This window comes from Choloepus didactylus, chromosome 3 (genome assembly GCF_015220235.1).
Source record: "Choloepus didactylus isolate mChoDid1 chromosome 3, mChoDid1.pri, whole genome shotgun sequence".
Taxonomy (NCBI): domain Eukaryota; kingdom Metazoa; phylum Chordata; class Mammalia; order Pilosa; family Megalonychidae; genus Choloepus; species Choloepus didactylus.
Window position 1 is genome coordinate 130,803,012 of NC_051309.1, and position 26,101 is coordinate 130,829,112.

At 38.5% G+C, this 26,101-nt stretch overlaps 1 protein-coding gene and 1 long non-coding RNA gene across 5 annotated transcripts in view; one reads left to right on the forward strand and one right to left on the reverse strand.

Moving 5' to 3' along the window:
• Positions 1 to 6,476, reverse strand: part of PDE5A (phosphodiesterase 5A) — a 160,244-nt gene extending 153,768 nt beyond the window's left edge. Inside the window, exon 1 of one of the 4 annotated variants that reach the window (XM_037830561.1) lies at positions 5,830 to 6,473. In XM_037830561.1, the coding sequence (XP_037686489.1) occupies positions 5,830 to 5,951 (122 nt within the window). In that variant the 5' untranslated portion in view covers positions 5,952 to 6,473. Of the gene's footprint in view, positions 1 to 4,392; positions 5,142 to 5,263; positions 5,401 to 5,829 lie in introns of those variants that run through there. The other 3 variants (XM_037830564.1, XM_037830562.1, XM_037830563.1) reach the window with 3 other exon arrangements.
• LOC119529813 overlaps positions 5,973 to 26,101 on the forward strand; it is a 44,604-nt gene continuing 24,475 nt past the window's right edge. The window contains exon 1 of the long non-coding RNA XR_005215954.1: positions 5,973 to 6,442. This is a non-coding gene — a long non-coding RNA (uncharacterized LOC119529813). The remainder of the gene's footprint in view (positions 6,443 to 26,101) is intronic.

Here is a 26,101-nt window from a genome sequence, read left to right on the forward strand (position 1 = left end):
CATTTAATCAGCTGAATCCACAGCCAAACCAACTCTCAGGCATTTCAATTTTGTGAGTCAATTCCCTACAGGTTTGAGTTAGGATTTCTCTCACTCGTGATTAAAAACTTTCTGATTAATATTCTGGAGATCAATAAGAATGTCTCTTTAACTGGAATAAATTATTAAATTTGAGAAACACTGGATTATATGGTCCCCTCTAATTCTAAAGTTCCATGATACTGTATATATGTGTGTATTTTAATTATTTTGTTGGCTCAAAAGATCAGGATCTTTATTTTTCTTATGTCCTTAGCATTGGTATTTACCATAGAGTAGACAGTAAATGATGATTCTTATTTTTTATAATTGTACTAGGGATATGAAATAAAATAGGGATTTTTCTCCTAAGTTAATATGTAAATGAATAGGTTATTCAGACTCTCGCAAAGAATAAAGAGGGTAACAATGCACATAAGACTTTAAAAAGCATGTCCACTACAAACTAAAAACCAGAGAAAAATATACTTTTAAAAGCTTTTTAAAAGCTGCTTTAGAATATGTATCAAAATGATTGTTATCGATGTACATTCGATTTGCTTTATCTGTCTTAAACATTTGGTTAGCGAAAATAGAAATTCCTACCATTCAGAGAAATGAATAAAGCACTTATGGCATTAAAAAATGTTATAATTCAAAATAAAATGAGAATACTGAGTCAGCAAATAATATTACAGGGCTAAATATCAAATGAATGACTCATATGGAAAAATTGTCTTCAATTTTTATTCCTAGATATGTAGCTCACAGGCACTTTTTACTGAGAACCCGATAAAACAGATATTTCTCAGATTGGTCAACTCAATCTATATCTGTGTGGCTAAACTAATGTCATAGGAAGTCCTGCAAAGTCTGCAGCCTAAATTCAGAAACTAGTCATTTTTCAACCTTCCATTATCAATCAACTTAGTGATTTATTAAATTGTCCTACAGTCCTTACTAAAGGCTTTTATCTTAACAAGTTCTTAACTCTACAATCAGTTGTGAGAACAAAGAGAAAATGTAACTTGCATGACAATTACAGGTTTAATAAATTATTTGGTTGAAAAATGTTTTATTGGGGTAAAATAATAAATACCAAGAGGTTCTGCTTAGTCTTTCAATTACAAAAGAAATATTTCCCAAGCATTATTAAAACCCACTAGGAAGTTCAAGCAAAGCTCTAAGTTAATTCGTGCTTTCAAATCTAGAGGAATGGAAGCATCTTAGTAAGGCACCTTCTCTATAACCAGATAAGGGTCAAGGTATGAGGTTTGCCTACCCAACTTGAAAGAAATTTCAAATATTTTAAAAGAAAAGGTATCAGAGAACAGTCAAATCACCAATTTAGGTGGAATTATTTAAAAAGGAAACGTACAGCATAATCATAATGCTAAAATATTGCTTATCTTAGGATGCTAAGGACATAATCTTGTGTAAAAAATGGCAATTTCTACAGGATCTTCAGATCACAAGCTGGAAAAAAAAAAAAAACCAACTACTGAATTTTAAGTCTATTTGAGTTTGGTGCTATGCTAAGCTAATCAATACAATTTAACATATCCATCCATGAGTAACTGCCACTGCATTAATTTTACCAGATTTTTCGGAATCATGACCTTGTATTTCAGGCCCTAAATGGATCTGAATTTAAAACTTTGAGAACACTAGACTTAGAAGGGCAATGAGAGGCATCACTTCAGGGGCTCCTATGGATTCCTCCAGGCGGGAAGAATTTAATTCACACGAGTACTTCAAGGGCACTAATAAAGGCAGCTTAAGAGCTGGCTATATAGACTCCAGTTATAAAAACAATACAAGGAAAAAAGGCAATTATTGTACCAGAATTACCATCATAAAAAATAGTATAAGTAATATCAAAGGCAGACTTGGTTAATGCCCAAAGGGTTTTATTAACTTCAACACTAAAATCTGCTTTAAAAAAAATGCTTAACAAATCATATCTGAAGACTGTAGAAAAATTTATATTTCTACATAATATTAGAAACAACAATCTTCAACAGTGGATAGCAATACTTATAACCACTGTCTGATTTTAATATAAATACCTTGCAAATAAAAACATCAGCACTTTTAGAGAAAAATTAAAAAAGAAAGACAAAAGTAACAGGAAATAATCCCAAACACAGGACCCGGAACCTCAACTAATACAGCACAGCTTTGCAGTGTCAAATAAAAAGTCTATCACAGAAAACTACATGGGAATGTAAAACTTCTGTTTCTGGACTTTGATCCAAGCGGTAATAAAATTGTGTCTTCCTATTAGTGTCTCCTATTTCCAGTATATGCCAAATATTCTCCAGCTTTTCCCCAGGTACAAAACAAAACAATAAAAAGTCAATCATGTCATCCCTACAATACTAAATGGCTTAAACATCACACACAATCACAGAGCTGATTAGTAACTAATGAAAAGTAACATTATTCTAATATGCTGTCAAGAATAACAATAGCTGTTAAGTGGCATTAGCACTAGGAAACCCTCAATTAACAGAATTATCTCAGGTCTGTATGACTGCAAGTTTTAGAGTATGAGGGTGTGAGTTTTCCAGATGCCGTGGTTACTCGCCTCATATTAATATTCATACTAATAGATTACATTATGAATCGCTCAATTGACACCCTCAATATGGCATAAACAGTTGTGATTACTAAAAAGTATCTTTTTCTACACTCCACACTATAGCTTTTAATGAGGTGCTTAGCTCCGCATTTGAAGTCTTAGGAGACAAGGTAACACAGCAGCATAACTGCCTTCAAGGTCACCAAAATTTACAAGTGTTTAAATGAGATTTTAGGAAGGCCAGAGCCTCTTCAATGATTGCCACTGAATGCAGATCACTCAAGTCTTCTAGAGAAGCATGCACTGAATGTCAAACGAAAACAGTTAAATCAAAAAATGAAAAATTTTAGTTCTGTCAGCAAGCCTGTTTACCAGCACGGAAGTGCACCTAAATTTATTTTGAATCTTAAAACATGCCAAATGCTCCTACAGAACTATCCTGTTTCATGGGTTTCCTGAATCACGTATTTATTTTGCATCTACAAAAAGGGAGAAAAGTAAGGAAATGTGCACTTGTAAGTTAAAAAAAAAAAAGCTCTGAAGTTAAAAGTACGCAATAATCTTTTACTATAATCGTGCAAACCACACGGGGCATAGCAGTTTGGTATTTTTATAATCAACAAATGTCCAACCTCTCATTCTTACTTTAAAAGTCTCCAGTTAATACCCCCAAATATAAGTCTAAGATGGAATACATGGTTTCATGAAGAACTTCTCGCTACACTATACGCAAACTTAGATTATATTCTTGACTTCAAAACTCGCAGCACTTCATATTGTTATATAACTACTAAAAGTTATGACCTGTACTATTCTTAAATATTCTGTTCTTTCATTTTCCAATGTATACTCAACATAAACTCTTTCCTTAAGACATTATATATACCTATGTCATAAAAAGTTCAATTTATTGATAACATCAACTGTAATAAAAAAACCATAACTGGAAAAAAATATTTTTATGGAGTCTCAGATGATCTAAATTTTACACAATAGCAGCGTAATTTTGAAAAATAGTATTTTAACCCTACACTACATTGAAGAAAAGGAAAAATAAATGTAACAATTCAATTTCAATTTATTTTCCAATAAAATGTTACCAGACTTTAATTGCCTAAAAAACACCTCCAAAGAACACCCCCCTACACACACACCTAAAAAAAATCAGCCCAGTTGTACTCCCCGGTCCTCATTCTATGAGCTAGAATTCGATGATAGCAGAAGGGTGGGAGTTGCAAGGATGACAGGAACTGGGGACAGATGGCCTCTGACTAGTAGGTGACAGTCTGAAAACTGCCAGCCCATAGCAATCGATAATTCTAGACTTAGATGGCCTTAGCGCTTCACACTAAATTCGGAAAAAAAAAGTGCCCTTTGAAAAGAAACCCTTTTCCTTTCAGGGTTATTCACTGAATATATCCTTTGGCCGCTCCTGATTTAGGATTTTGAAAGACGGCGAAACCTGGAAAGGGGGTTTAAAAAAGAGGGCGGGGTAATTAAACCGAAGAGATAAGATATGTCCCGGAGCCGCCGCCTACGTCAAAAAACCCGGAAAGTGATCAAACCGACACTTCGAACATTCATTAGGAGAATCAAGGTTAAAAACAATAGTCCCACCTAAAACCCAAAAGTAATACATCCTCAAGAGAGTAAAGGAAGACAAAAATGTCATGTAGTCCATTTTCATCGAAGCATTGCCTCGCAGGAGGAAGCAGGGCACCACCACTCAGCGTCCGGTCCCCACCGGGCCCCCGGGAAAAGTGGGGAAGAGGGGATGCTGGAGCAAGTACCTGGTTTTGTCTCCAAAGGGCAACATAGCAAACTGGGGAAGTTCGAGGTGCAGACCATGCGGCTTCGGTCGACCTTGGACTCCAGAAGGCGCCGGGAGCGATGATGTGCCCAGGTGAGGCCGACGACTCACAGCCCGCTCCCCTACAGCTCCAGCCGCCGCGCCGCGCTCACCCGGCGCTGCACCGCCCCCTGGCGGGGAGCGCCCGGCAAGGCCACCGCCGCGCGCCGGCTGGGGGGAGCTCCGTGCCGAGTCCCGGCCAGCTCCTCCACCATCACCGCCCGGCGTGCGTCTCCTTCCCGGCCACTGCGGCCAGCATCGGCTGCCAGATGGCCGCCGTCCCGCACCGCTGGCTGCTGGGCTCGTCCCCTTCTCCAAAGGGTTGCGTCCAGGTGTCAGCCGGAGTCCGCGCTTAAGAGTCTTACCCCAGCTCCAGCTTCGCACCAACGACTCAGACTTCGGGGGACGAGCTCGCCACGCACTCTCCACTCCCCCTTTTTTGTCCCTCTGTTCCAGCCTCAATTCCTCCGTAACCCTCTGGCGACCGTTTTCCACGCGCGCCCCGACTGGCCCCTGCGCAACCGCTTCCGAAAGAACAGGCTAAAGCTCTCTCCTCCCCGCCCTCCACAGTAGCTTCCCCAGCGCTTGGCTCCGGACCAGGGAGAGCTGGCCTTTAGGGTCGGCGTGGGCCACGCGGGACCAGAAGCGCCCGGTGGTCCACTCCCGCCGCGCCTCCTCCACGCCCTTTGTGTGCGCGCCGGGAACCCCTTCACGGGGCCACTCCTTTCAGCGGCGCCGCCTTCTGCGAAAGCTCGCATGGGAGGAGGCGCGCGCTAAGGGACTGGAAAGGGGCAAAAGGTGACCGCACTCACTCTGGGAAGGTTCCGGCATGTTGCTGCCTTTGGACTTCCTCGTGGTCTCGCCCCTACCCGGGCTTCCCCGCCCCACCAGGGCCCCGGCGAAGGGGACGGGGGAGGAGCAGAGCCACTGGGATCAAGCTGGAAATGGCCCTTCCGTAGCTGCAGGAAAGGGACTCAAAAACTGTTTTGCTTTCGCTAAACGAATTTAAGAGAACCAGGAGACAAAAGAGATGCTGGAATAAGGCCCGCGAGCGCAGATGTATGTAAATCACCTTGCTCCAAGGGAATACCAGGTGGGCGGGGGTTGGGAGGGGCATACTTTTTTTTTGTATTTGAACTTTGAGAGCAAGTTGTACGAATCCGACGCTTCGGTTTTTCGACAGTGCTCGACTTAAAGTCGAGTTATCTATTCGTAACAGGACCAAGGACCTACTTCAAAAGGAAAGGGCCGGGGAAAGGGTATTGTTTAATAGTGAATGAAGGGAAAATTCAGTGGAGGATGGGGATCAGTCCCAGGTCGATCAACCCCAGATCACGCTCCATGCCCCAGCAGGGTCTTCCGTGGCTACTCTTCTTACCTGGTGGCTTTCCTAACAAAGTAAGAGAAGGTGAAGTCCTGGTGATCGTCCAGCCACGCTTCGACCGTGTCCTGGTCCGGCTGCTGCTGCGGCCGCCGGGGTCTAGGGCCGCCCGATTCCATCGTCGGCGCTGCGCAGCTCGGCAGTTCACTGGTGATCGTTTCCTACCCCAGCTGGGGTCCCTCCCTCGGAGGAGCTGGACTCTGCCTCGAGACACTCCCCCTTCCTTGCACCAGCCAGCCTGGCTTTCAGCGAGGCTGCCCAGCGCATAGCCAGCCTCCAGTCCCGCCCTTCCCGCTTTGCAGGGCTTGCAGGTGTGGCGGGTGGGGCCGGGTGCCGCCTTCCCGCGCTCACCGGGGGTTCCCGCCAAGGCTGGCTCACGCAGGCTCCAGGATCTGCGGGTCTCGTGGCGGCCGCGGCGGCGACTAGCGAACTCTCTGGTAGCCAAGTGGACGCGGCTGGGAAAGTAGGCCTCGCGTCCGCTGGGGTGCGCTATGAGCCGAATCGGCTCCGGGAGCGCGCAAAATTGACTGTGGGTGTGTTTGCAGTGTCCTGCCCCAGGAAGGAGAAAGTCGTGGTGTGGGAGACCCCTCTCAAGCCCAGAAGCAGAAAGGTAGGGGAAATTTCACCCGAAAGTGGGAGTTGTTACTACCCTGGGCGCGTGTCCTCGGGCCTGGGAGAACAATGACCATCCCTCCTCGCTTTGCTCTACGCGAACGCGTGGCCTCGCATCTCCCTCATAGCCCAGCCGGTGCCGCGGTTCAAAGCGCCAGAGCCACTGGTCGCGCCCGGGTGAGGCGAGTTGGGGGGCGTGGCAGCAAGACAAGACATCGGCAGCTCTGAATTCAAAGGAGTCGCAGGCGAAGTGTTGAGGGTCTAGGTTGGTAACTTGCAACAAAGCCTGGCCTGTGCTTAATGTTAATAATAGTAATAGTAAATTAAATGCCTTTAACCATCGGATCAAACGCTCCCTTTTCACCACTGATTTTCTAGAAAAAGAAGAGTAAACTGAAATAATCACAGGGGCTTTTGTACCTGAAAAAAGAAAAGCAAGGGCGCCTCTGTGCAATTGGGTTACCTTGAGAGCACAGCATTACCGGGTACAGTCAAGAGCAGTCAGTTGCTTTGTTGTACCCCCTTACCTAATTAGCACACTTTTAAATTAATTCATCATTTATGTTTAACTGGAATTAACACCCTTCTCCAAAAACGTATCAGTTAAAAGTACTCAGCATTCCTACCCTGTCTTGTCCTATCCCTATAGTGCTTTTTAAAAAGGAATTTCTAGAAAAATTAAAAAAAAAAAAAAAAAGGGAAAAGAAAAAAAAATAAAAAGGAATTGCTGTCTGTCTTCCTTGGCTTTGTCTGTCTTCCTCCTCATCTCCCTGTCCTGCATTTGCAGTTTAATGGTATTTTGCAATGACCCAATAATTTTTGGCAGAATTAAATCTCCAGTTGTAGGTTTCGCAATGCCTGAATAACACCATTAACAGTGATATACCAAGTGTTTTAGCTAACATACTTTTAACGTACTCCTTTCAAAACACTCTTGGCAAGAATATAAGAGATTACTCACTACATAGAAACACATAATTAAATAGATAATCTGGGAACTTTAAAAAATGTCTCCCAATCCCCAATGCAATGTTTTATCATTCCTGCATTTAAATAATTGTCCTTTTGTAACTTCATTTTCTCTCAAACTTAACTTTTGTAGGCAAGTAACCACAACCAATAAACACACACACACACGCACACACACAAAACTAGCAAAGAAGTAGAGTGGGAAGTAATGCATGATAAATTATGTCACATTTTAAAATAAGAATTTTTCTCCCAATTTGTTACTATGGTCATGATGATTATGAAATAAAGCCTTTCTTCTCAGGGTTCAGCTTTCTTCCTATGGAAATCCATGTATTCCTCATGACAGAAGAACAATTATAATCTAAAACTCTACTTAGCTATCAAGGCATGAGAGAGTTTTGGGCTTGAATTGTTTGTTTTGGTTAGCCACTTTGATTAAATGAACACGACAATATCAAATGTCTATTTTCTATCCTAATGGTTAAATTATGCTACAAGGAAGATTTCTAAAAAATTGCTCCAAGAAAAACAATCCATGGATTCCCCCATCAGTGAATCTCAATTCTGTGTAGTATAGATGGTGAGTTTGGGTTACTGGGAAGGCCTGTTACCTGAAGCTGGCATATTGCACACATTGCAAGGGATTGGGATAGGAGGGGTGGTTTCAAACTGTTCTAGTCTATAGGAAGCTCACATAAAATTTGTAATATACCTCTTGTAACTTAAAGGTCAGCATATTTTGAACTGTCCTTACCCTGACCTTTTGTTTTCACTCCATTTTATTCCTTATCCCAACTTGCTAAATTATTTTATGTTTTAACTTGTTGGTAAGTGTCCCGGTTTGTATATATTATGTCCCCCAGAAAAAGCCATATTCTTTAATGCAATCTTGCAGGGGCGGGGGGAGAGACGAATTAGTGTTGATTAGGTTGGAGTCTTTTGTTTGAGTGTTTCCATGGAGATGTAACTCAATCAGCTGTGGGCAAAACATTTGATTAAATTATTTCCATGGAGATATGGACCCCACCCATTCAGGGTGGGTATTGATTTAATCACTGGAATTCTATAAAAGAGCTCACAAACAGAAGGACCTCAGAGCAGTTGAGAGAGACATTTTGGAGACAGCAGTTGAAAGCAGACTTTTGCTGACACTCTGGAGATTCTAGCCCAGTGTTTGCACTGGAGAAGCTAAGAGAGGACAAAATGCCTCAAGAGCAACATTTTGAAGAATGCACAGGAGCTGAGAGGGGAGCTGGAACACAATCTGGGATCAGCAGATGCTAGCCACATGACTTTCTAGCTAACAGAGGTTTTCTGGACACTATTGGTCTTCCTTTGGTGAAAGTACTCTATTATTGATGCCTTGATTTGGACATTTTCATGGCCTTCAGACCATAAATTTGTAACCAAATAAACTCCCTTTATAAAAGCCAATCCATTTCTGGTATTTTGCATAACAGCAGCATTAGTCAACCAGAACAGTAAGAATTGCTCTAAACATCCTCAAATCTTGTTTTGGAGATTTAGTTGAAGAATAACTAAAGAAAACATTTCCAAGAAACAACTTGAAAAAAGCTGTTAATAGTATTTACAACAAAGAAATGAAAAAAAAGTGAAGCTCTCCAATGTATTCTCATTATACTACAATAAAATCTAAACTCTAATACCACTTACAAGGCTCTACATGATCTGACTTTTACCTACTTCTTCAGTTAAATATTTTGTCACACAACTGGAAAAAAACAAAACCACGGGTCATCAAATTTATTTTTCATAATAGAAGACACAAGTTGAAAGAATTATGATACCTTTACTGTCTTTTTTTTTTTTCAAAATGCTACATACTCTCTTCTGTTCCCTTGCAGCAATACTGTAATGCATAAGATAAAATAAAATAAAAAGTATACTAAACAACTTGATGCCAAAAAATTCAACAATTTTTGAAATTAGTTGAAAAGAACAAGTAGTGAAAACTGACACAAGATGAAATAAAAATTTGATTGAAGAAAAATTCATTAATACATTGAATTTATCATCAAAAACCTTCTTACAATGAAAATGTCAGGTCCAAATAGTTTCACTCATGAAAAGTAATGAAGGGAAAAGTAATTCTATTATTACACAAACTCTTTCATTAATCCATATAAAACTGAAACTAAAACATGAAAAAATTTTTAAAGAAATCAATATCCCTCATGAAATTGATATAAAAATTCTTAATAAATTATTAGCAAATTGAATCCAGCAATGTGTAAAACAAAGATTAAATTCCATGGTTAAGAGTGATTTATCCCAGGAACATAAGGTTGGTTTAACATTTGAAAATCACTTACTGTATCTCATCATATTAATAGAATAAAGGAGAAAATAGATGCAGAAAAAGTCATCTGACAAAATTCAATATCCATTCATGACTTTAAAAAAATCCTCAGCATACAAAGAACAGAAGGAAACTTTTCAATTTGATAAAGGGAATCTATTTTTAAAAACCCTACAGTTATACTTAATGGTAAAATAGTGAATGCTTTCCCCATAAGATTGGGAACAGAGCAAGGAAGTCCAATTTCATCACTTCTATTCAACACTGTACTGGATGTTCTCACCAGTGCAATAAAACAAGGAAAAGAAATAGAAAGCATAAAGATTGTAAAGGAAAAAGTAAAACTTTCTCTGTTTGCAGACATGAGTGTCTATAAAGAATATCCTAAAGAATCTACAAAGCAATTACTAAAACTAAGAGGTGGTATAGCAAGATTGAAGCATAAATGGTCAATGTACAAAACTCAATTGCATTTCTGTATACTGGCAATGAACAATTAGAAAAGAAAAGTAGAAAATAATACTGTATGCAATAATGTTAAAAACATGAAATACTTAGGGACAAATTTAACAAATTTAACAAAATATGAACAAGAAGTGTACACTAAAAATTATAATGCATTGCTGGGATCTTGTCTCTATATGAAGAATTCCCACAACTTAATAATAAAAAGCACATCAATGGGAGAAAAACTGGCAAAAGACTTAAGCAGACACTTTACAAAGGAAGCTGTGAATGGCCACTAAGCATCAGTAAAAATGCTTAACATCATTAGTCTTCAGGGAAATGTGAATTAAAAGCACAGTGAGGAAAAATGTGAAAATATTAAACTTAGTTCTCCCTAGCCTTCAACTGATTAGATGATACTTCTCTTTGCTGAAGTTGATCTCTTTGGTTATTTGTAAATGTAATCAGCCATAGATGCAATCAATTTACTGACGATTTAAATCTATGAAATATCCTCATAGTAACAGTCAGACCAGTGCATGTTTGACCAAACAACTGGACACCATAACCTGGTCAAGTTGACAAGTGAACTTAACCATCAGAGCAGTCTTCAACAGACAGCTAAAAGAGCTTTCAGCTAGCAAGAAAATAAATCCTTTGACAGTGCCTCCTGGGTAGTGTATGTAAATATGTCAACATGTAACCTTTGGGGAAGGGTTATTTCTTTTAGTGATCTTTTAAAGTTGTATCAAACTTAATAAGGTCACCTTTTATACTTAGCAGCCCTAAACTCATGTGAAGTAGCAGTTTTTGAATGATAGCATTGGAGTACTTATTTCAAGTTGTTGCATAGTAGGGCTCAACCTCATTTTTTAAATGTGTGGATTTAAATCAGGTTCTGATTCTCAATTTCAAGGACAGAGCCAACTTATGAATAAAAACACTGTGTTAAGGTGCAATGATTCCAGCCAGGGCTCAAATTTCTCTTTTCAAAATCGAACATGGAGCTTTCTACCCAAGTCTGATGGCGGCCAAGAATTCAGTTTGATATACAAGGGCTGATCCATGTGAAAAGATGTTATACAGAGGATAGTAAGCAGCTGTTCTTCGTATCAACAAAGATCACACATAGAGGGGAAATGAACTTACATTAAAGCAGGAGGGATTTGGGGACAGATACTAGACACACTTCCCTGACAAAGGGATATAACACAGATGGATACAGGACTGAAAACAACTGTGGATTCTTTCCCTAGAGACTTTTTTACAAATGATTGGACAACCATCTGTTGATAATGCTTTGAAGTCCTGTCTAAGAAGCAGACAAAACTAAAGAGCTCTAGAGGTTCTTTGCTGCCCTTTCACCTGCATATGGAGAGCATGTTAAACAAAGGAAGTGCATTGTTTACATTTATAAATAATATTAACCACTCACAGAAACAAAAAATAACATAAACCTCTCATACTCAGAACAAATCTATACAATTCCCATCCACTCTTCTATTAAAGAAGAGATTCCATTCTCTAGAGAAAATATCCTGCACTAGTCAGAATGACTAAATATAAAATAATTAGTTTAGAAAAAATAGCAAGGCGTGAAATACTTTTAAGTCAACTGCATCAAGGTGTGACACACTTAACTAAAAATCAGTTTAAAAGTAGGTCATTTGAAATAGAGTTTAAATTTGAAGGGAAAAAATGTGTATTTTTTAAAAGAAAATCTAGGGAAATAGAGGTTTCCTGATCTTGAATTTCTGGACTAAATAATCTTTTCTCTTTCCATTATAAATTATAGGTAAAAAATTGGGGGCTGATATTTATAAGTCTCTTTAAAAAAAATCTCAAATGGCTTCATAAATACAATTGTGTTTATAGTCCCTTCTCAAACACGTAAGGAAAAGTGTGATTTAATTATCATTCCAGAGAAGAAGACTGAAAGTAATTTTCATCTTTTTGGAGTAGACTTTTGATAAACTTCTGTAAAACAATTCTTTTTTAAAAAGTCAATATTTTATAATTCCGTAAAATCAGTTAAAACTCAATCAAAGGGGTGGCAAGATGGTGGCATAGAGAGGAGTGGAAGTTAGTTAATCCCCTGGAACAACTAATAAACAACCAGGAACAACTAGTAAATAATCTGGAATAACTGCTGGGGGACAACCGTGAGTGTCCACATATCATACCCCAACCTGGATTGGGAGGAATGTCTGAGATTGCAGCATAAAATCTGTAAGTAAAAGCTGCAGAACTGCGCCAGGAGCTCTCTCCCACATGGTAGGCCAAACAGCAAAACCTCCCTGTGGTAGAAAGCAGCACTCTCTGAACAAGCAAATATATCTCAATCCATCTCCAACTGGGGTTTTAATTAACAAATGTTGACTGCTGAATATAAGCTACAAACCCCCAACAAGTAGACAGAGGCTTTTAGTGATGACTGACCTTAAAGAACCAGAAGACTCCACTGTCCCAGGAGGGAAGCCCAGAAGACCAGGTGTTACCTCTGGCCGACAAGTCAAATTGGGGATCCATGGACTGGTTCTGAAGGGGGGCTTTCTGTTCCTTTTTCTGTCTCTCAACCTGAGCAGCTCAGTGGAGAAAACCTTAGCCATTTTCAATTCACAGGGTTCTAACCCAGACAAGGGTAGGGATAGCAGAGTCAGCGAGACAAAGAACCTATTTAAATGCAGATGATAACTCCCTAGGGGTGTGTATCTTCCCTAAGAGAAAGGAGGTGGTGCCCAGCTCTGTTACCCGCCTTGCATTCAGATCAAGACCCCAGAGCCTGGGGGAAAACAGCCAAAACAGAAACTAAGGGGGCCACACAACCTTACACCAGTCAGGAGTGATTGTCTAACAGGTGCCACCTGCTGGGAAGGTTAGTAAAAGCACAGCTGCTAGAAGCCTCACAGGGTGTGTTAATCTTCTAAAATACACCCTCAGGGAAACCTGATACTGAATATTTCCACCTTATGACCTGAGCCCATTCTAGTCTGGGGAAACCTGATTGGGGTAACCAAGGAAACCAGATGCCTAGACAACAGAAAACTAAACCTACACTAAGAAAAATGAAGTTATGGCCCAGTAAAAGGAAGAAGCTTACACTTCAACTGAGATACAGGAATTGAAACAACTAATGCTAAATCAATTCAACAATTTTAGGGAAGATACAGCAAAAGAGATGAAGAATATAATGAAAACACTGGGTGAACATGAGGTAGAAATCGAAAGTTTGTAAAAACAACCAGCAGAATCTATGGAAATGAAAGGCACAACACAAAAGATGAAAGTCACAACGAAGACATACAATAGCAGATCTCAAGAGGCAGAAGAAAACACTCAGGAACTGGAGAAGAAGACACCTGAAAGCCTATACACAAAAGAACAGATAGGGAAAAGAATGGAAAAATATAAACAGCACCTCAGGGAATTGAATGACAACATGAAAAGCATGAATGTATGTGTCATGGGAGTCCCAGAAGGAGAAGAGAAGGGAAAAGGGACAGAAGCAACAATAGAGGAAATAATCCATGAAAATTTCCCATCTCTTATGAAAGATAAAAAATTACAGATTCAAGAAGCACAGCGTACCCCAAACAGAATAGATCTGAATACACCTATGCCAAAACACTCAATAATCAGATTATCAAACATCAAAGACAAAGAGAGAATCCTAAAAGCAGCAAGAGAAAAGCAATCCATCACATACAAAGGAAGCTTGATAAGACTTGATTTCTCAGTAGAAACCATGGGGGCAAGAAGGACGTGGTGTGATATATTTAAGATACTGAAAGAGAAAAACCACCAACCAAGAATCCAGCAAAACTGTCCTTCAAATATGAGGGAGAGTTTAAAATATTCTCTGACAGACAATGACAGAGTTTGTTAACAGGATTCCTGCTTTATAGGAAACACTAAAGGAAGCCCTGCAGACAGAAAAGAGAAGACAGGAGTGAGAGGTTTGGAACACAGTTTTGGGTAACGGTAGCACAGCAATGTAAGTACACTGAACAAAGATGACTTTGAGTACGGTTGAAAGAGGAAGGTTAGGAGCATGTGGGACACCAGAAGGAAAGAGGAAAGATAAAGACTGGGACTGTATAACTCAGTGAAACCTAGAGTGCTCAACAATTGTGATAAAATGTACAAATATGTTTTTACGTGAGGGAGAACAAATGAATGTCAACCCTGCATGGTGTTAAAAATAGGGTGGTATTGGGGGAAAAATACAATCAATGCAAACTAGGGACTACAGTTAACAGAAACATTGTATTATGCTTCCTTTAATGTACAAAGGCAATATACCAAAGCTAAATACATATAAGATGGAGAAATAAGGGAGGAGTATGGAACTCTTGGCATTGGTGATGTTGTCTGACTCTTTATTCTACTTTAGTTTAATGCTATCTTTCTTTTATTGCTTCTTAGCTGTGATGGGTTTTTGTTGTTGCTGTTTTTCTCTTTCTTTTTTCTTTTTCTATTGTTTCTCTGCCTTCTTTGACTCTTCCTCCTTCTTTGTGGGAGAAATGGAGATGCACTTATATAGATAGTGGTTATGGTAGTGAATACATAAATACGTGACTATACAGGGAACCATTGATTGTTTACTTATGGTGTGTGAACAAAACCTTCTTAAAAAAAAAAAAACCTGGGTTGATGAAGAAATCTTGAGGGCACTGTACTGAGTGAAATAAGAGACACCTAAGAACAAATATTGCAGGGTCTCACTAATATGAACTAATTATAATATTTAAACTCATAGCTATGAAATGTAAGTTATCAGGATATAAAACGAGACTCAAGAATGGGGAGCGGTTGCTTATTATGAGCAGAATGTTCAACTAGGTTGAACTTAAGTGTTCGGAAATGGACAGAAGTGATGGTAGCACATTGTGAGAATAGCAGCCCTGAATGGTATGTGAATGTGGTGGAAAGGAGAAGCTCAGAGTCATGTATGTCACCAGAAGGAAAGTTGGAGGTTATAAGATGGGAATGTATGAAACAATGAATCTTGTGGTGGGCATTGTCCATGATTAACTGTACAAATATTAGAAATCTTTCTCATGAACTAGAACAAATGTATGACACTATAACTAGAAGTTCATAACAGAGGGGCATATAAGGAAACAAATATACCAATTGCAAACTATATACTACAGTTAATAGCATTTTAACATTCTTTCATCAGCAGTAACAAATGTACTATACCAGTACTATGAGTCTATAATGAAAGAGGGGTTGTTAGGGGTATGGGAGGATTTGAGTTTTCTTTTTTTGTCTTTATTTCTCTTCTGGAGTAATGAAAATGTTCTAAAAATTGAAAAAAAAATTGATTGTGGTGATGGATGCACAGCTGTACCATGGGCAATTGATTGTGCACTTTGGAACTTTGGATAATTGTATGGTATGTGAACAATCTCAATAAAATAAATATAAAAAAAAAATCAAGAGCCAACATTAGGTATACTATAAATTGTGCAAAAATTTTTACTCAGTTTTGATACATACCTTGAAAATACTACATTTTTTGTTTTTTTTTGTTTGTTTTTTTTATAAATCTAAGGCCATATGGAGATCTAGACTAAGTCAGAAGAACATACTGTTAGATACGGTCATATTTTCCGTCAATAGGTCAATTTTCCTATCCTTTTCTTACAGGGAACTTCACAGTATATTGAAAGGGAATAACTTGCAGTCATTTCAATCTGGAAATTTCAGGATAAAATTTCCAACTATGCTTACAGAAAGTATTGTCTTTAAATGATAGCACTTCCAAGAAGAGTAATCAATAAATCAATAGAAAGAAGGAATTATATCCACAGAGCAGGCCCCAGCTCCTTTGGTTCATTTGTTTTCATTCTTCTGTTGTTATGAAGTCATGGAGGTGGTTCATAAATTAGAAGCATTGCTCAAATATTTCTAGCATGAGAGTAAGGACTGCATAATTCCTTTCATATTAGTGTAAATCGTATATTAATAAGTATTGTGTCTTCAAAATATTTGTAAATTATTTTGAATTTTCTTTCTTTCATTCTTTCTTTTCCTGAAATTTGGGGCTCAACATTCCCAGTGAATCTAAAAAATATTTAAATAATGCTTTAAAACTCTAGAACTTATCAAAGCAATTGATTTTCTTACAAAATAGCTGCCTTAGAAGAGCATATACTTTTATAACCAATACTGTTCTTGCTGAAAACATTTTGGGAAATTCCTCTTTGGAATGCTTTTGGAGCCTGCATTAGTCTTTTTGCAGCTCTTCACTGGTCACAAGTTTTGGGTGTGTTTATTTTATGCTGAGAGTGAGTTTGTTTCTTTGTATATTTTAAACAACCATAAAAGTCATTCCATCAATGGTCTGGTGGGAAATACATTTAGATGTATGTATATGTATATGTAAAATAAGAAATAGTTATAAAGTAATGACACTTCTATTTTCTAGCTGTGTGGCCACCCTGATTCAATTGGCCACACCTAAATAGGACCTTCAGAGATCCTATTCGTAAATGTGTCCATACCCTGATTTGCCTTAATATATTCAAAGATACTATTGACAATAGGTTCACAACCACAGGAAAGTAGATTAGGAGTAAAATAAAAATATCTTTTCTGGGAGACATGTTTCAATATAACACACTGATATAAATAGAGGGCAGGAAGTTAGAAGTGGGGGGTGATAGTTGAAACAAAAGGTTGTCATTTCCTGAGACCCTTGAGTAGAGGACAGAGTTGGATAGATTTGCATAGGAGCCTGGAGCCTTCTGGAAGAGAGGAACCAAGACACTTGTCTTTATTTCCGGTAATTTAGCAGAAGGGGATCTGCCAAGTTGCATCAGATTGTTCATGACCTAGATGTAGAAAGAGACAAGATCAGTGGCTCCCCTGAGGAAATATTAGGAACAAAAAGGCGCAGATTTACCCTGAAGCCACAGAATCTTCCAGGATCCTTCACTTGTAGGGGTCTTTTGAAGGCCCAGGAGGATTCCTAGCAAGTAACCTCAAGGGTTATAAGTATTTAACTGCTGAGTAAGGCAGCTAACTCTTTATATTCCAATATTTTCTCCTTCTACTTCTTTAGTCTAATAGCAAAAGAATAGCCACAGGCATTTTGTGGGTCCAGCTAGGGGAAGTTGAGTTAGGAATACATTTAGTTTGGGCTAAGTGGGATATTTTATCTGGTCAAACTCAATTCTGTTTATTGTTAGGTTTTTCCTAGCAACCCTGGTATAGGAATGGCTTGCAATAACATTCCTGCTACTTCCAAACCACCTAGTATGAGAAGGTACAGAAATCCTATTGCAATGTACAGATGCCCTACGTCATCTTCACTAAAAGTACGTGGCTAGGGAAGGAGAAACCGGCTCTTTCTGATTTGGAGAATCTTGAGAATTGTGATGAGGCTTATTTTTAAATGAGACTACTAGATGTTTTAAAAGCACTGACAGATACTCAGTGGTTAGCAAAAGATTCTGGAAGAAATAGAATGTGTGTAGTACTCTATTAGATTTGCTGAAGAAGGTATTAACTATTTGATCCCTAAATAAACCAAAAAAAGAGAATGGAAACTGTGGTTTAATGCCTTAAACTCAGATTCTACCATTCCCTGACCCCTACCAAACAGCAACAACAACAAATAGCAACAACAAAACTGAACCTCACGAAGAAAGAGGACACACAGTGTCTGATGTTGTTAGACTGGGTACACTGCACCCTGAGCCCCAGCAAGTAGCAGGAATGAACTGACATCTTGGGGAAGACTATTTTTCCTCTGGTTGGGAAATTGAGGGTATGTTCTAGGAATGAAATTCTAGCCCAAAGAAAGCTGTATTATGAACACTGTTTAAGAATGCAAGAGTGAAAGGTATCGTAATGCGAACAACTAAAGCGGGTAATGGAAGGTTTATGTGGTTCTCTCCTGGTGGTCTTTCCTGTTTTCTCAAGCACGGAGCACTACATCACTCTGGCAGAATACTTGAAAACATTTGAGGATTAGGAGAATCATTGGATATGCTGGATCTTTTCAGTTTGCCCCTCTAGATCTCCTCTGTTCCCCAGGGGGCTGACCTATAAAGTCTGCATCAACAAGCTCCCTATCCCCCTGGCTATTGGTTGACTTGGTTAATGGGAGCACCAGCAGGAGAGAGGAGGGCAGGACAGGAATGAGCTCAGGATTTTTATTTACCTGGGTTGTAGACTAAAGATGGTGGCTAATTTTTTGCTATTTCCCTGAGAGGTGGAATCTAATTCCTCTCTCCTTTAACCTAAACTGGCTTAAGTCACATACGTGACAAATCGAATGCAGTGGAAGTGACATTTTGGGACTTCCAAGGCTAAGTCAATACAAGAAGGCTTGAGGTCTCCCTCCACCCAGGTCTCAGTGCAAGTGCTGAGAAAGAGTGAGGGAAAGAGAGGCAGCAGCCATTGCCTTTTTGTGACCTACCTTGGAGACTGTATAGCCTCAATTCTTCAATACTCTACTGGTTGGGGTAGTCACAAGCCCTGCCTAGATATAAGGGGAGAAGAGGGAGACCAACTGCCCAGCTTACCAGTGACTGAAGGGGGTTCCTGGGACATTGGACTTTCAGTTTGAAAACTGGAAAAGTTTGGGCGCACTGAGATGACTTGGTCATCCTAGGAGATGAAATATAGGTCCCTACCTCTCAGTGTGAAGAGTGTTAGTCATATTGTAAGAAGAGCATGGTAGATGTGATTCATAAAGGGGTGAGGCCATCTTTCAAAAAAAAAAAAAAATTTACCACACACATACAAATGTATTTAATCAAAATAAGAAAGACATAACTATGACTATTATAATTTCTTTTTTTCTGCTGCAGGTCATATGATTGTAACTTCTGTTATTCCCTTTGCCATTAGTAAACACTTCAGCTGATTGAAGTTCCTTGTCTGCTAAGAAGGGTCTGTGTCATTAGCAACCTGCTTATATTGGTTTGTTGTAATTTTTCATTGACTTTAATCACAAGAAATGGGAGTAGTAAGAGGCACCCCAGGGAATTTCTTTCATTCCAGACATACCCCATTTTATCCCAATTTCCCTGTATTGTAAGGATCAATTGCCCCAGCCAATGCAGTGCCCCTTTCTTTGCTTATTGATTGACTGGCATAAGGATACCAAAGTTCCCAGTTGGCAGTGTCAACTTCCAGTTTAATGGAACCATTGTTATGCCCCCTGGTGAACGCATTTTTCCCTTGGGAAGTAAGGCATCTAGACCAACAGAGTCCAATGTTGTGGGGATGGGAAGAAAAAATGTTGCTAATTTAGCTATGGGGAAAACACCACCATATATTGACCACTGATTAGAATATATACTCTATCCTGGAGGGCATTGCTCCAGCCCTGATTGATTATGCTTGGGAAAGGTTCTATATGGGGACTCAGTGTTGGTCTCTACAGATGGCAGTTTGGGCAATCAGCAGTGGCTGTAGACAGATTAGCCTTGTAAGTAGAAGTTCATGTTTTTAGCTCATGCATGACCTCTGCCTCTGCTTCCATGGCCATTTTGTACTTGAGCCTATTGGGCAAGGATTTACGTGGCGAGGGAAGGAGGCTGACTTATGTCCATGAAACAAGTCATCTTATCCACCTGATTATTAAAATCCTCCACTGAAGTGCAATTTACATGAGGAACCCAGAAGCCTCAGGGAGTTTGAGACCAAAACACATGCCCAGAAATTTGTAGGAAAATCTGTCTGGGTGGACTAGGGTGACCTTGAACAAACCATGGTAGCAGAGAAGGACAGTGGGACATCTGGGAACAAAGTTCCCTTAAGAAAGAGAGATCTTGGCTGACCCAGGCTCAACATAAGGTCCTAATTGTTGTTGGGGGAGAACTGATATAGCACAGCTTGTAATTTAGTTTAGAATTCTCTAAGGACCCAGCCACCAAGATGTGGTGTGGTGTAGTGTTTTTAGGGAATAATGACTGAACATGGCATTATGAACAAAAGGACTCTACTCTAGGAATCCAAACATGAAGCATCCTTGAAGCCAGTCCAGGGGCTTAGGTCAGCCCAACAAGGGTTAATTAACAAGAATCTGAGGAACTATTGGGACCAAGCTCCAAAACAGACAGCATATAGCAGTAAGAAATGATGGAGGCAGCAGGTTGACTAGACTTTAGTTCTCAGAATTCCATTTGACCATTTGGAAAGGATTCGCCATTTGGGACTGAGTAATCCCTGGGGGTCTTGGTAAATGTGTGTGTGCTGGAGCTAGGGTGGATAAAGGGATATACTGGGCTACCTACTATTAGGATTTGTTTTGACTGAGTGATTAATTGGAACAACATAAGGAAAAAATGTATAGCTTTTTATTCTCTGGGTTTGTGTAGCAAGTCATATACAGCTACACATGATATTTGGTTGTGTTAGAAATTTAAAAAAAAAATCCTCTTTATGTATTTCTGGAATCTGAAACTAAATAATGCCAGTTTCTATATTCTTTATCCTTGCTCTTAATTTTTAAAAAAATCTGAAGAAAAAATAACCTTATACAATGAGTGAGGGTCCAACTACAAAATCTGAGGGCACAGTCCCCCACGAAATTGTCCTCAGTTCAGACACCAGCCACAAGTTTGGGGATCCTCAGGAATCCTCACTTCTGATTAGCTGGTTAAAAATTTGGGGTTTCCCACAGACTCCCTCAGATTCGACAATTTGCTAGAAAGACTCACAAAATTCAGAAAAACACTAAACTTGCTATTGCAGTTTTATTATAGTAAAAGGATATGAATACGAGCCAGCCAAATGAGGAGACATGTGAGGGTCTGAGATTTAAAGCTTCTGTCATCTTCAGGGATGTGTTACCCTCCTGACACATCAATGTGTGGCAATACTCAAGGTATTGCCAACCAGGGAAGCTCACTTGAGCTCTGGTGTCCATAATTTTTTACTGGGGTTTCATTACATAGGCATGACTGACTGATTCAATGTCCAGATGGTTGAACTTAACTTCTGTACCTCCTGCCCTGAGATCATGAGGCAAAAGGACCTAACCCTCTAATCACAGAATTGATCTTTCTGATATTATCTTGTGAACAAACTGTCTAGGACCCACCATAAGCCACCTCCTTTGCATAAATGTCCGAGGGGCCCACCATGAACTACAAAGGTACTTCCGTCACTTAGAAATTCCAAAGGTTTACAGGTTACCTCCCAGGAACTGAGGGCAAAGACCAGCCAAATTCTTTTTTATATACCTTGTAATACCATAAATGAAAGGATTTGTACTTATATGCCTCATATCCTTATAATAATAGCTTCTTTGATTGGGGAACTCCATCAACAGGCATTTCCCAGAAGTTGCTTAACCTTTATTGAGGGCCTACATCTGTCAGGCCTTGCACTAGGATTTTACACAACTCATCTCTTTTAAACCTTCCCACAATGCAGTGACATACATAGTCTTTCCATTTTGTAAATGAAGAAATAGGTTCAGAGGGCTTAGGAATCTCTTCTAGGTGTTGTAAGAGATGGATCTCTAAACATACTATTGATTTTACAATATCACACTTAAATCAAGTGGCAAGTGAAGCATGATACTTGAATGCAGCCAATCTAAGAACAAAATCAAGGTATAATATAAATATAAGATCTAATAGAAGAATAGTCCACATATCTCCTATTTTGTTCCCATTAATCACTCACCCCAAATAAATCCTATTAGCAGGAAGCCCCAGCATATCTCTCTTCAATTCCAACCCCCTCTACCAATTACCTGAACTATACATATGACAAGAATGTATAATAGATGTATAAAATCCCTTAGCTCCATGCCTTGTATATGAGAAATACTTGTTAAAGTTTGGTTGAATAAAAGATTAGCAAAAGCATAATCTGAAATTCTCAGCAACAAACAGGGAATAAAAAGGAAATGTTTGATACCACTTCCAAAGTTACAGCTTGATTTTAAGAATAGCAGCTTCAGAATAACCAACCTGGTATATAACTCCTTTTGAACAAATGGGTTGAAAGCACACCACAGATTTGAAAGAAAGGATTACAAAAAGTCTCTAGACTCTGAATAGTTCTAAAGCCTTTATATATGGAAGAATATTACCTCCTCATTTTTAAAATTTGCTTTTGAATTTTGGAGGGCTATATTTTATACATGATCATCAATTCACATTTGACATACACATTTCTGCATTCATTTGTCCCCTTCTTCTAACAATACCTAGAATTTATTCAGCTATCTTCCCTCACACCTCCCATGGGCCTCAGAAAAACTGACCTCAGATCCAGCTCCAGGGTTGACTCTGGAGTATCAAAGGCTAACCCCAGTCTAAAGCCAATGATTGGTGCAGGAGAGGACCCATAATTCAATCAAGGTGAGGAGAAGTTTTCAAAGAGTGTCTGAGAAAGACACATCATCCTAATGAGAGAGATTCTCAGAGTAACCCTCCTCTGTATATGTCACCTTAGTTCTTCTGCAACTGTTTTCCTACTATCCTGAAAATGAAACTTTATTAAGATTTGGAAAATGGAGCTAGGCTGCCACCACTAGGGAGTGCCCTCCTTGTCTTCTTCCAGTTAATTGAGCCAGTCAATAACTGACTGCTTACATCTGTTGGAGGAGGGCCTTCTGCCATTTGCTGCTGAAAGTATTCTAATTGCTACTCTATCAACATTTTCTTCTAATCAAATTCTGCCGTCATTGGAGTTCTGATGTAGATTTAATAGAACAAATAAAAAAGACACTCCTTGCTTACGGTATCAAAATGTAGGACTGTCATGCAGATCCAGAACTCTGTACTTAAGGACCTGTCAAGTCTAATACACACTCTCTAAAGACTACATTAGTTTAAAAACATGATAATTCAAATATGTTCAGTCATCTGAAGTCATCAAATTGCAGTTCCCAACACTGTTCATTGTATATTTTGTAAAATTACATGTGTCCTGTGAAAGCAAGAAGCTCAAGTAAATAATACACTTGGCAAAGGAAAATGAAGAGTAAGGATGTGTATATAATTTGTGTATGAATTCCTGCAGAACATTTGCATATTTTAACACCAGTTGAAATGATTAAAAATTTTAAAACCACACATATTTTTCAAATCCAACAACTTAAGACATCCTTAATTATTTTCAGGTACATTTAAAAAGAATTAGTAGCCATTAAAATTTGTTTGAAGTTGTAATGTTACTTTTTACCTCAAAAAGAACATTTGACCACTTAGTAGATGATGGCAATATACATAATTTTTAAAGAGAACATTCTGAATTTAAGAGCTCACTGAACAGTCAATATAGAGTTTCAAATTGGGCCTGTCTTATGCAATTAATTGAAAACTATACAATTAACTGAAAATGTGTCCATTTGGTTTAAAGACCTAGCAGGGAAGAATAATCTGAAATTTATGAATTATCATTTTATTTATACTCAGATCTCAATAGTAGGCTCATGCATAGACTATATTCTTGAATATAAAATAAGAGCAAAATGTACTTTGAAAATTTAAATGGTTTTATTTGTTAAATAATTATTTATGACCTATAACCAAGTTACTACTTGTTAAATAAAAAAGTAATTACTTTTGCTTTTTGCTTTATGACTGAGGATAAAAAAAGATTATTTCTTAAGTTTGCTTGTTTTTCTTCCCAACTAGTACTAATGGCACCTTTATTTGGCCTGAAGGGATAGAAAATGACCAAGGTCTTAAGCAAACTAGAGGATTGGTTTTTGGTTCCCCAAAGAGAATTTTTCTTTGTATTTTTGCATTTAGTCAAATAAACAATAATTCTATAGGTTTTTTTTTTTTTTTTTCAGTTGAATAAAGAGCAGGATATCTGGTCTGTTCGTCAGAATGTGTTCATATACAATCATACTCTTGTCCCCAATTGATCTTATAATAGCTATTTTCCAACTCAGTTTTGGATTGATAGTTTATGATGTCAAACATTTATTAATTCATGTGAAATAGCTATAATTGTTAAACCAGATTAACAAATATCTATTGAATATCACTATATACCAGCGTTATATTTAAACATTATTATTTTCCCTGATGGACACAAAAATCCAAGTTGTTTCAGCCATATCATCATCTTATAAGGTGGAGATAGTATCCTAACTTCTTCATTTAGTGTAAAGAAAACCTTGATGCAAAGTAAGTTAGTAAAAACATGAAAAGTGATAATGAAGCTTGTATCCATCATTCAGTTAAATTTATAAAACAAAACAATATTTTCTAATAATGCCTTTTGAAATCTCTACCACCTTTCCTGTTTCAGCCGTTACCTGGTATCTAATAAGCACATGACTCTTTTCAGATAAATGTATCCCTTCCATTTTATTTTCTATGAAAGCTAATGGATTTAGAGCTTGTAAATTTTTTTTTTTTTTTTTTTTTTTTTTACTTCATTAGGACCCAAATGGGTAATGCTACAGAGGGGGAAGCATGCCATGCATAGAAGAATAATTCAACTATTCATAGGATCCAGAAAGCTTCTTGAAGTTTATTCAGGGTTTATTTATCCATTTATATATTTATTGACAAAGGAGTTTTGAATGCCCTCTCTGTAAAATAAATTTTAATTATTTCAAAGTGCTTTGTTAAAATGCCCTATTAGTGAGAAGACAATTACTAGGCCATTTCTTTTCTGTTTATTTTGTAAGGAAATGAACCCCTCTGAGATTATTTGATTTGACTATGTATTCCTAAAGTAAATACTGCTGTTGATGTCTTCCTGTTTAATGTTAGGCTAGTCCACTGACCCAGGAAATCTTCCAGTTGTGTTTTAAAGTTTCCTTCATCGGATTCCCAGATAAATCCTTTCATGTTATTTAATTTGTAAAACCTACTACCTCCTAAATTCAAACTTTCATGGCATTTTTATTCTTACATAGACTAACAGATGGAACTATTTTATAAATATAATGGTATTATTTTTAAGTAATGATGCAATGTCTCATTTAGGCCAGCATTTAACATATGTCACATTAACTTTTAGACAAAAATTAAATTACCTATCTTGGTTTCCTAGTTCTTGAGAAGTTACTTACTACTCTTTCTTTTTTTTTTTCTTATCTATGAAATGAAAATCCAGCAAATCTATTGAACTTCCTACATGTGGACCCACATACTTTCCTGTCCTGCTGTTCGAGAGGATGAGCTTGACTCCCACCTGGGGAATCCTCTGTGTGCCAGGTCCTGTCCCTCCTTAACTTCTGGAAAGCTCTGCTGAGCCCTTCTCTCTCCTGCATTCCCATTCTTTCTTTCTTTCTGTACTAGATTATTCATAAAACATGCTGAATAGCATAGCCCAGCTTAAAAAAAAAAAAAAGAACAAAGCTCTTCCTTCACTCCATATCACACCCTAGTCTGCCCATTTCTCTGTTCCCCTTTATGGTGGAGCTCTATACTTGTTTCTTGTTTTCTTCTCTTCCTCATTCTCTGCCTGGACTTTTATTTGAATCCACTTGCTTTACTCACCCTTGGTATTTTCTCTTAAACTTACTATAACTAGGCTTTCTCCCCATTCCACTCCACAGAGAAACATCTCATCGAGGCCACAAATGACCTCTATGTTGCCACACCCAGCATAAAATTCTCAGCCTTATCTAACTTGACATATCAGCAGCCTTAGATGCAGTAGACTATCCCTTCTCCATTTTCCTCTCTTGGCTTCCAGGACACCACACAGCCTTTTCTTTTCTTCTTTCTCATTGGCTACCTTTTTTTCTCTTCATTGCTAGATCTTCCTGACCAGGATTCAGTCTTTAGTCCCTTTCTCTATTCATGTTTATTTCCTTGGCAATCTCATCTCTGAGCTGAGAGCCCTGAAAATTGTGTCCAGCCAAGACTTTTCCCCTGAACTCTGGATTGGATACTCCAATGACATACTCAGTATCACCACTGGATATCTAAGAGGTTCTGTAACTTAACATGTCTAGAATAGAAT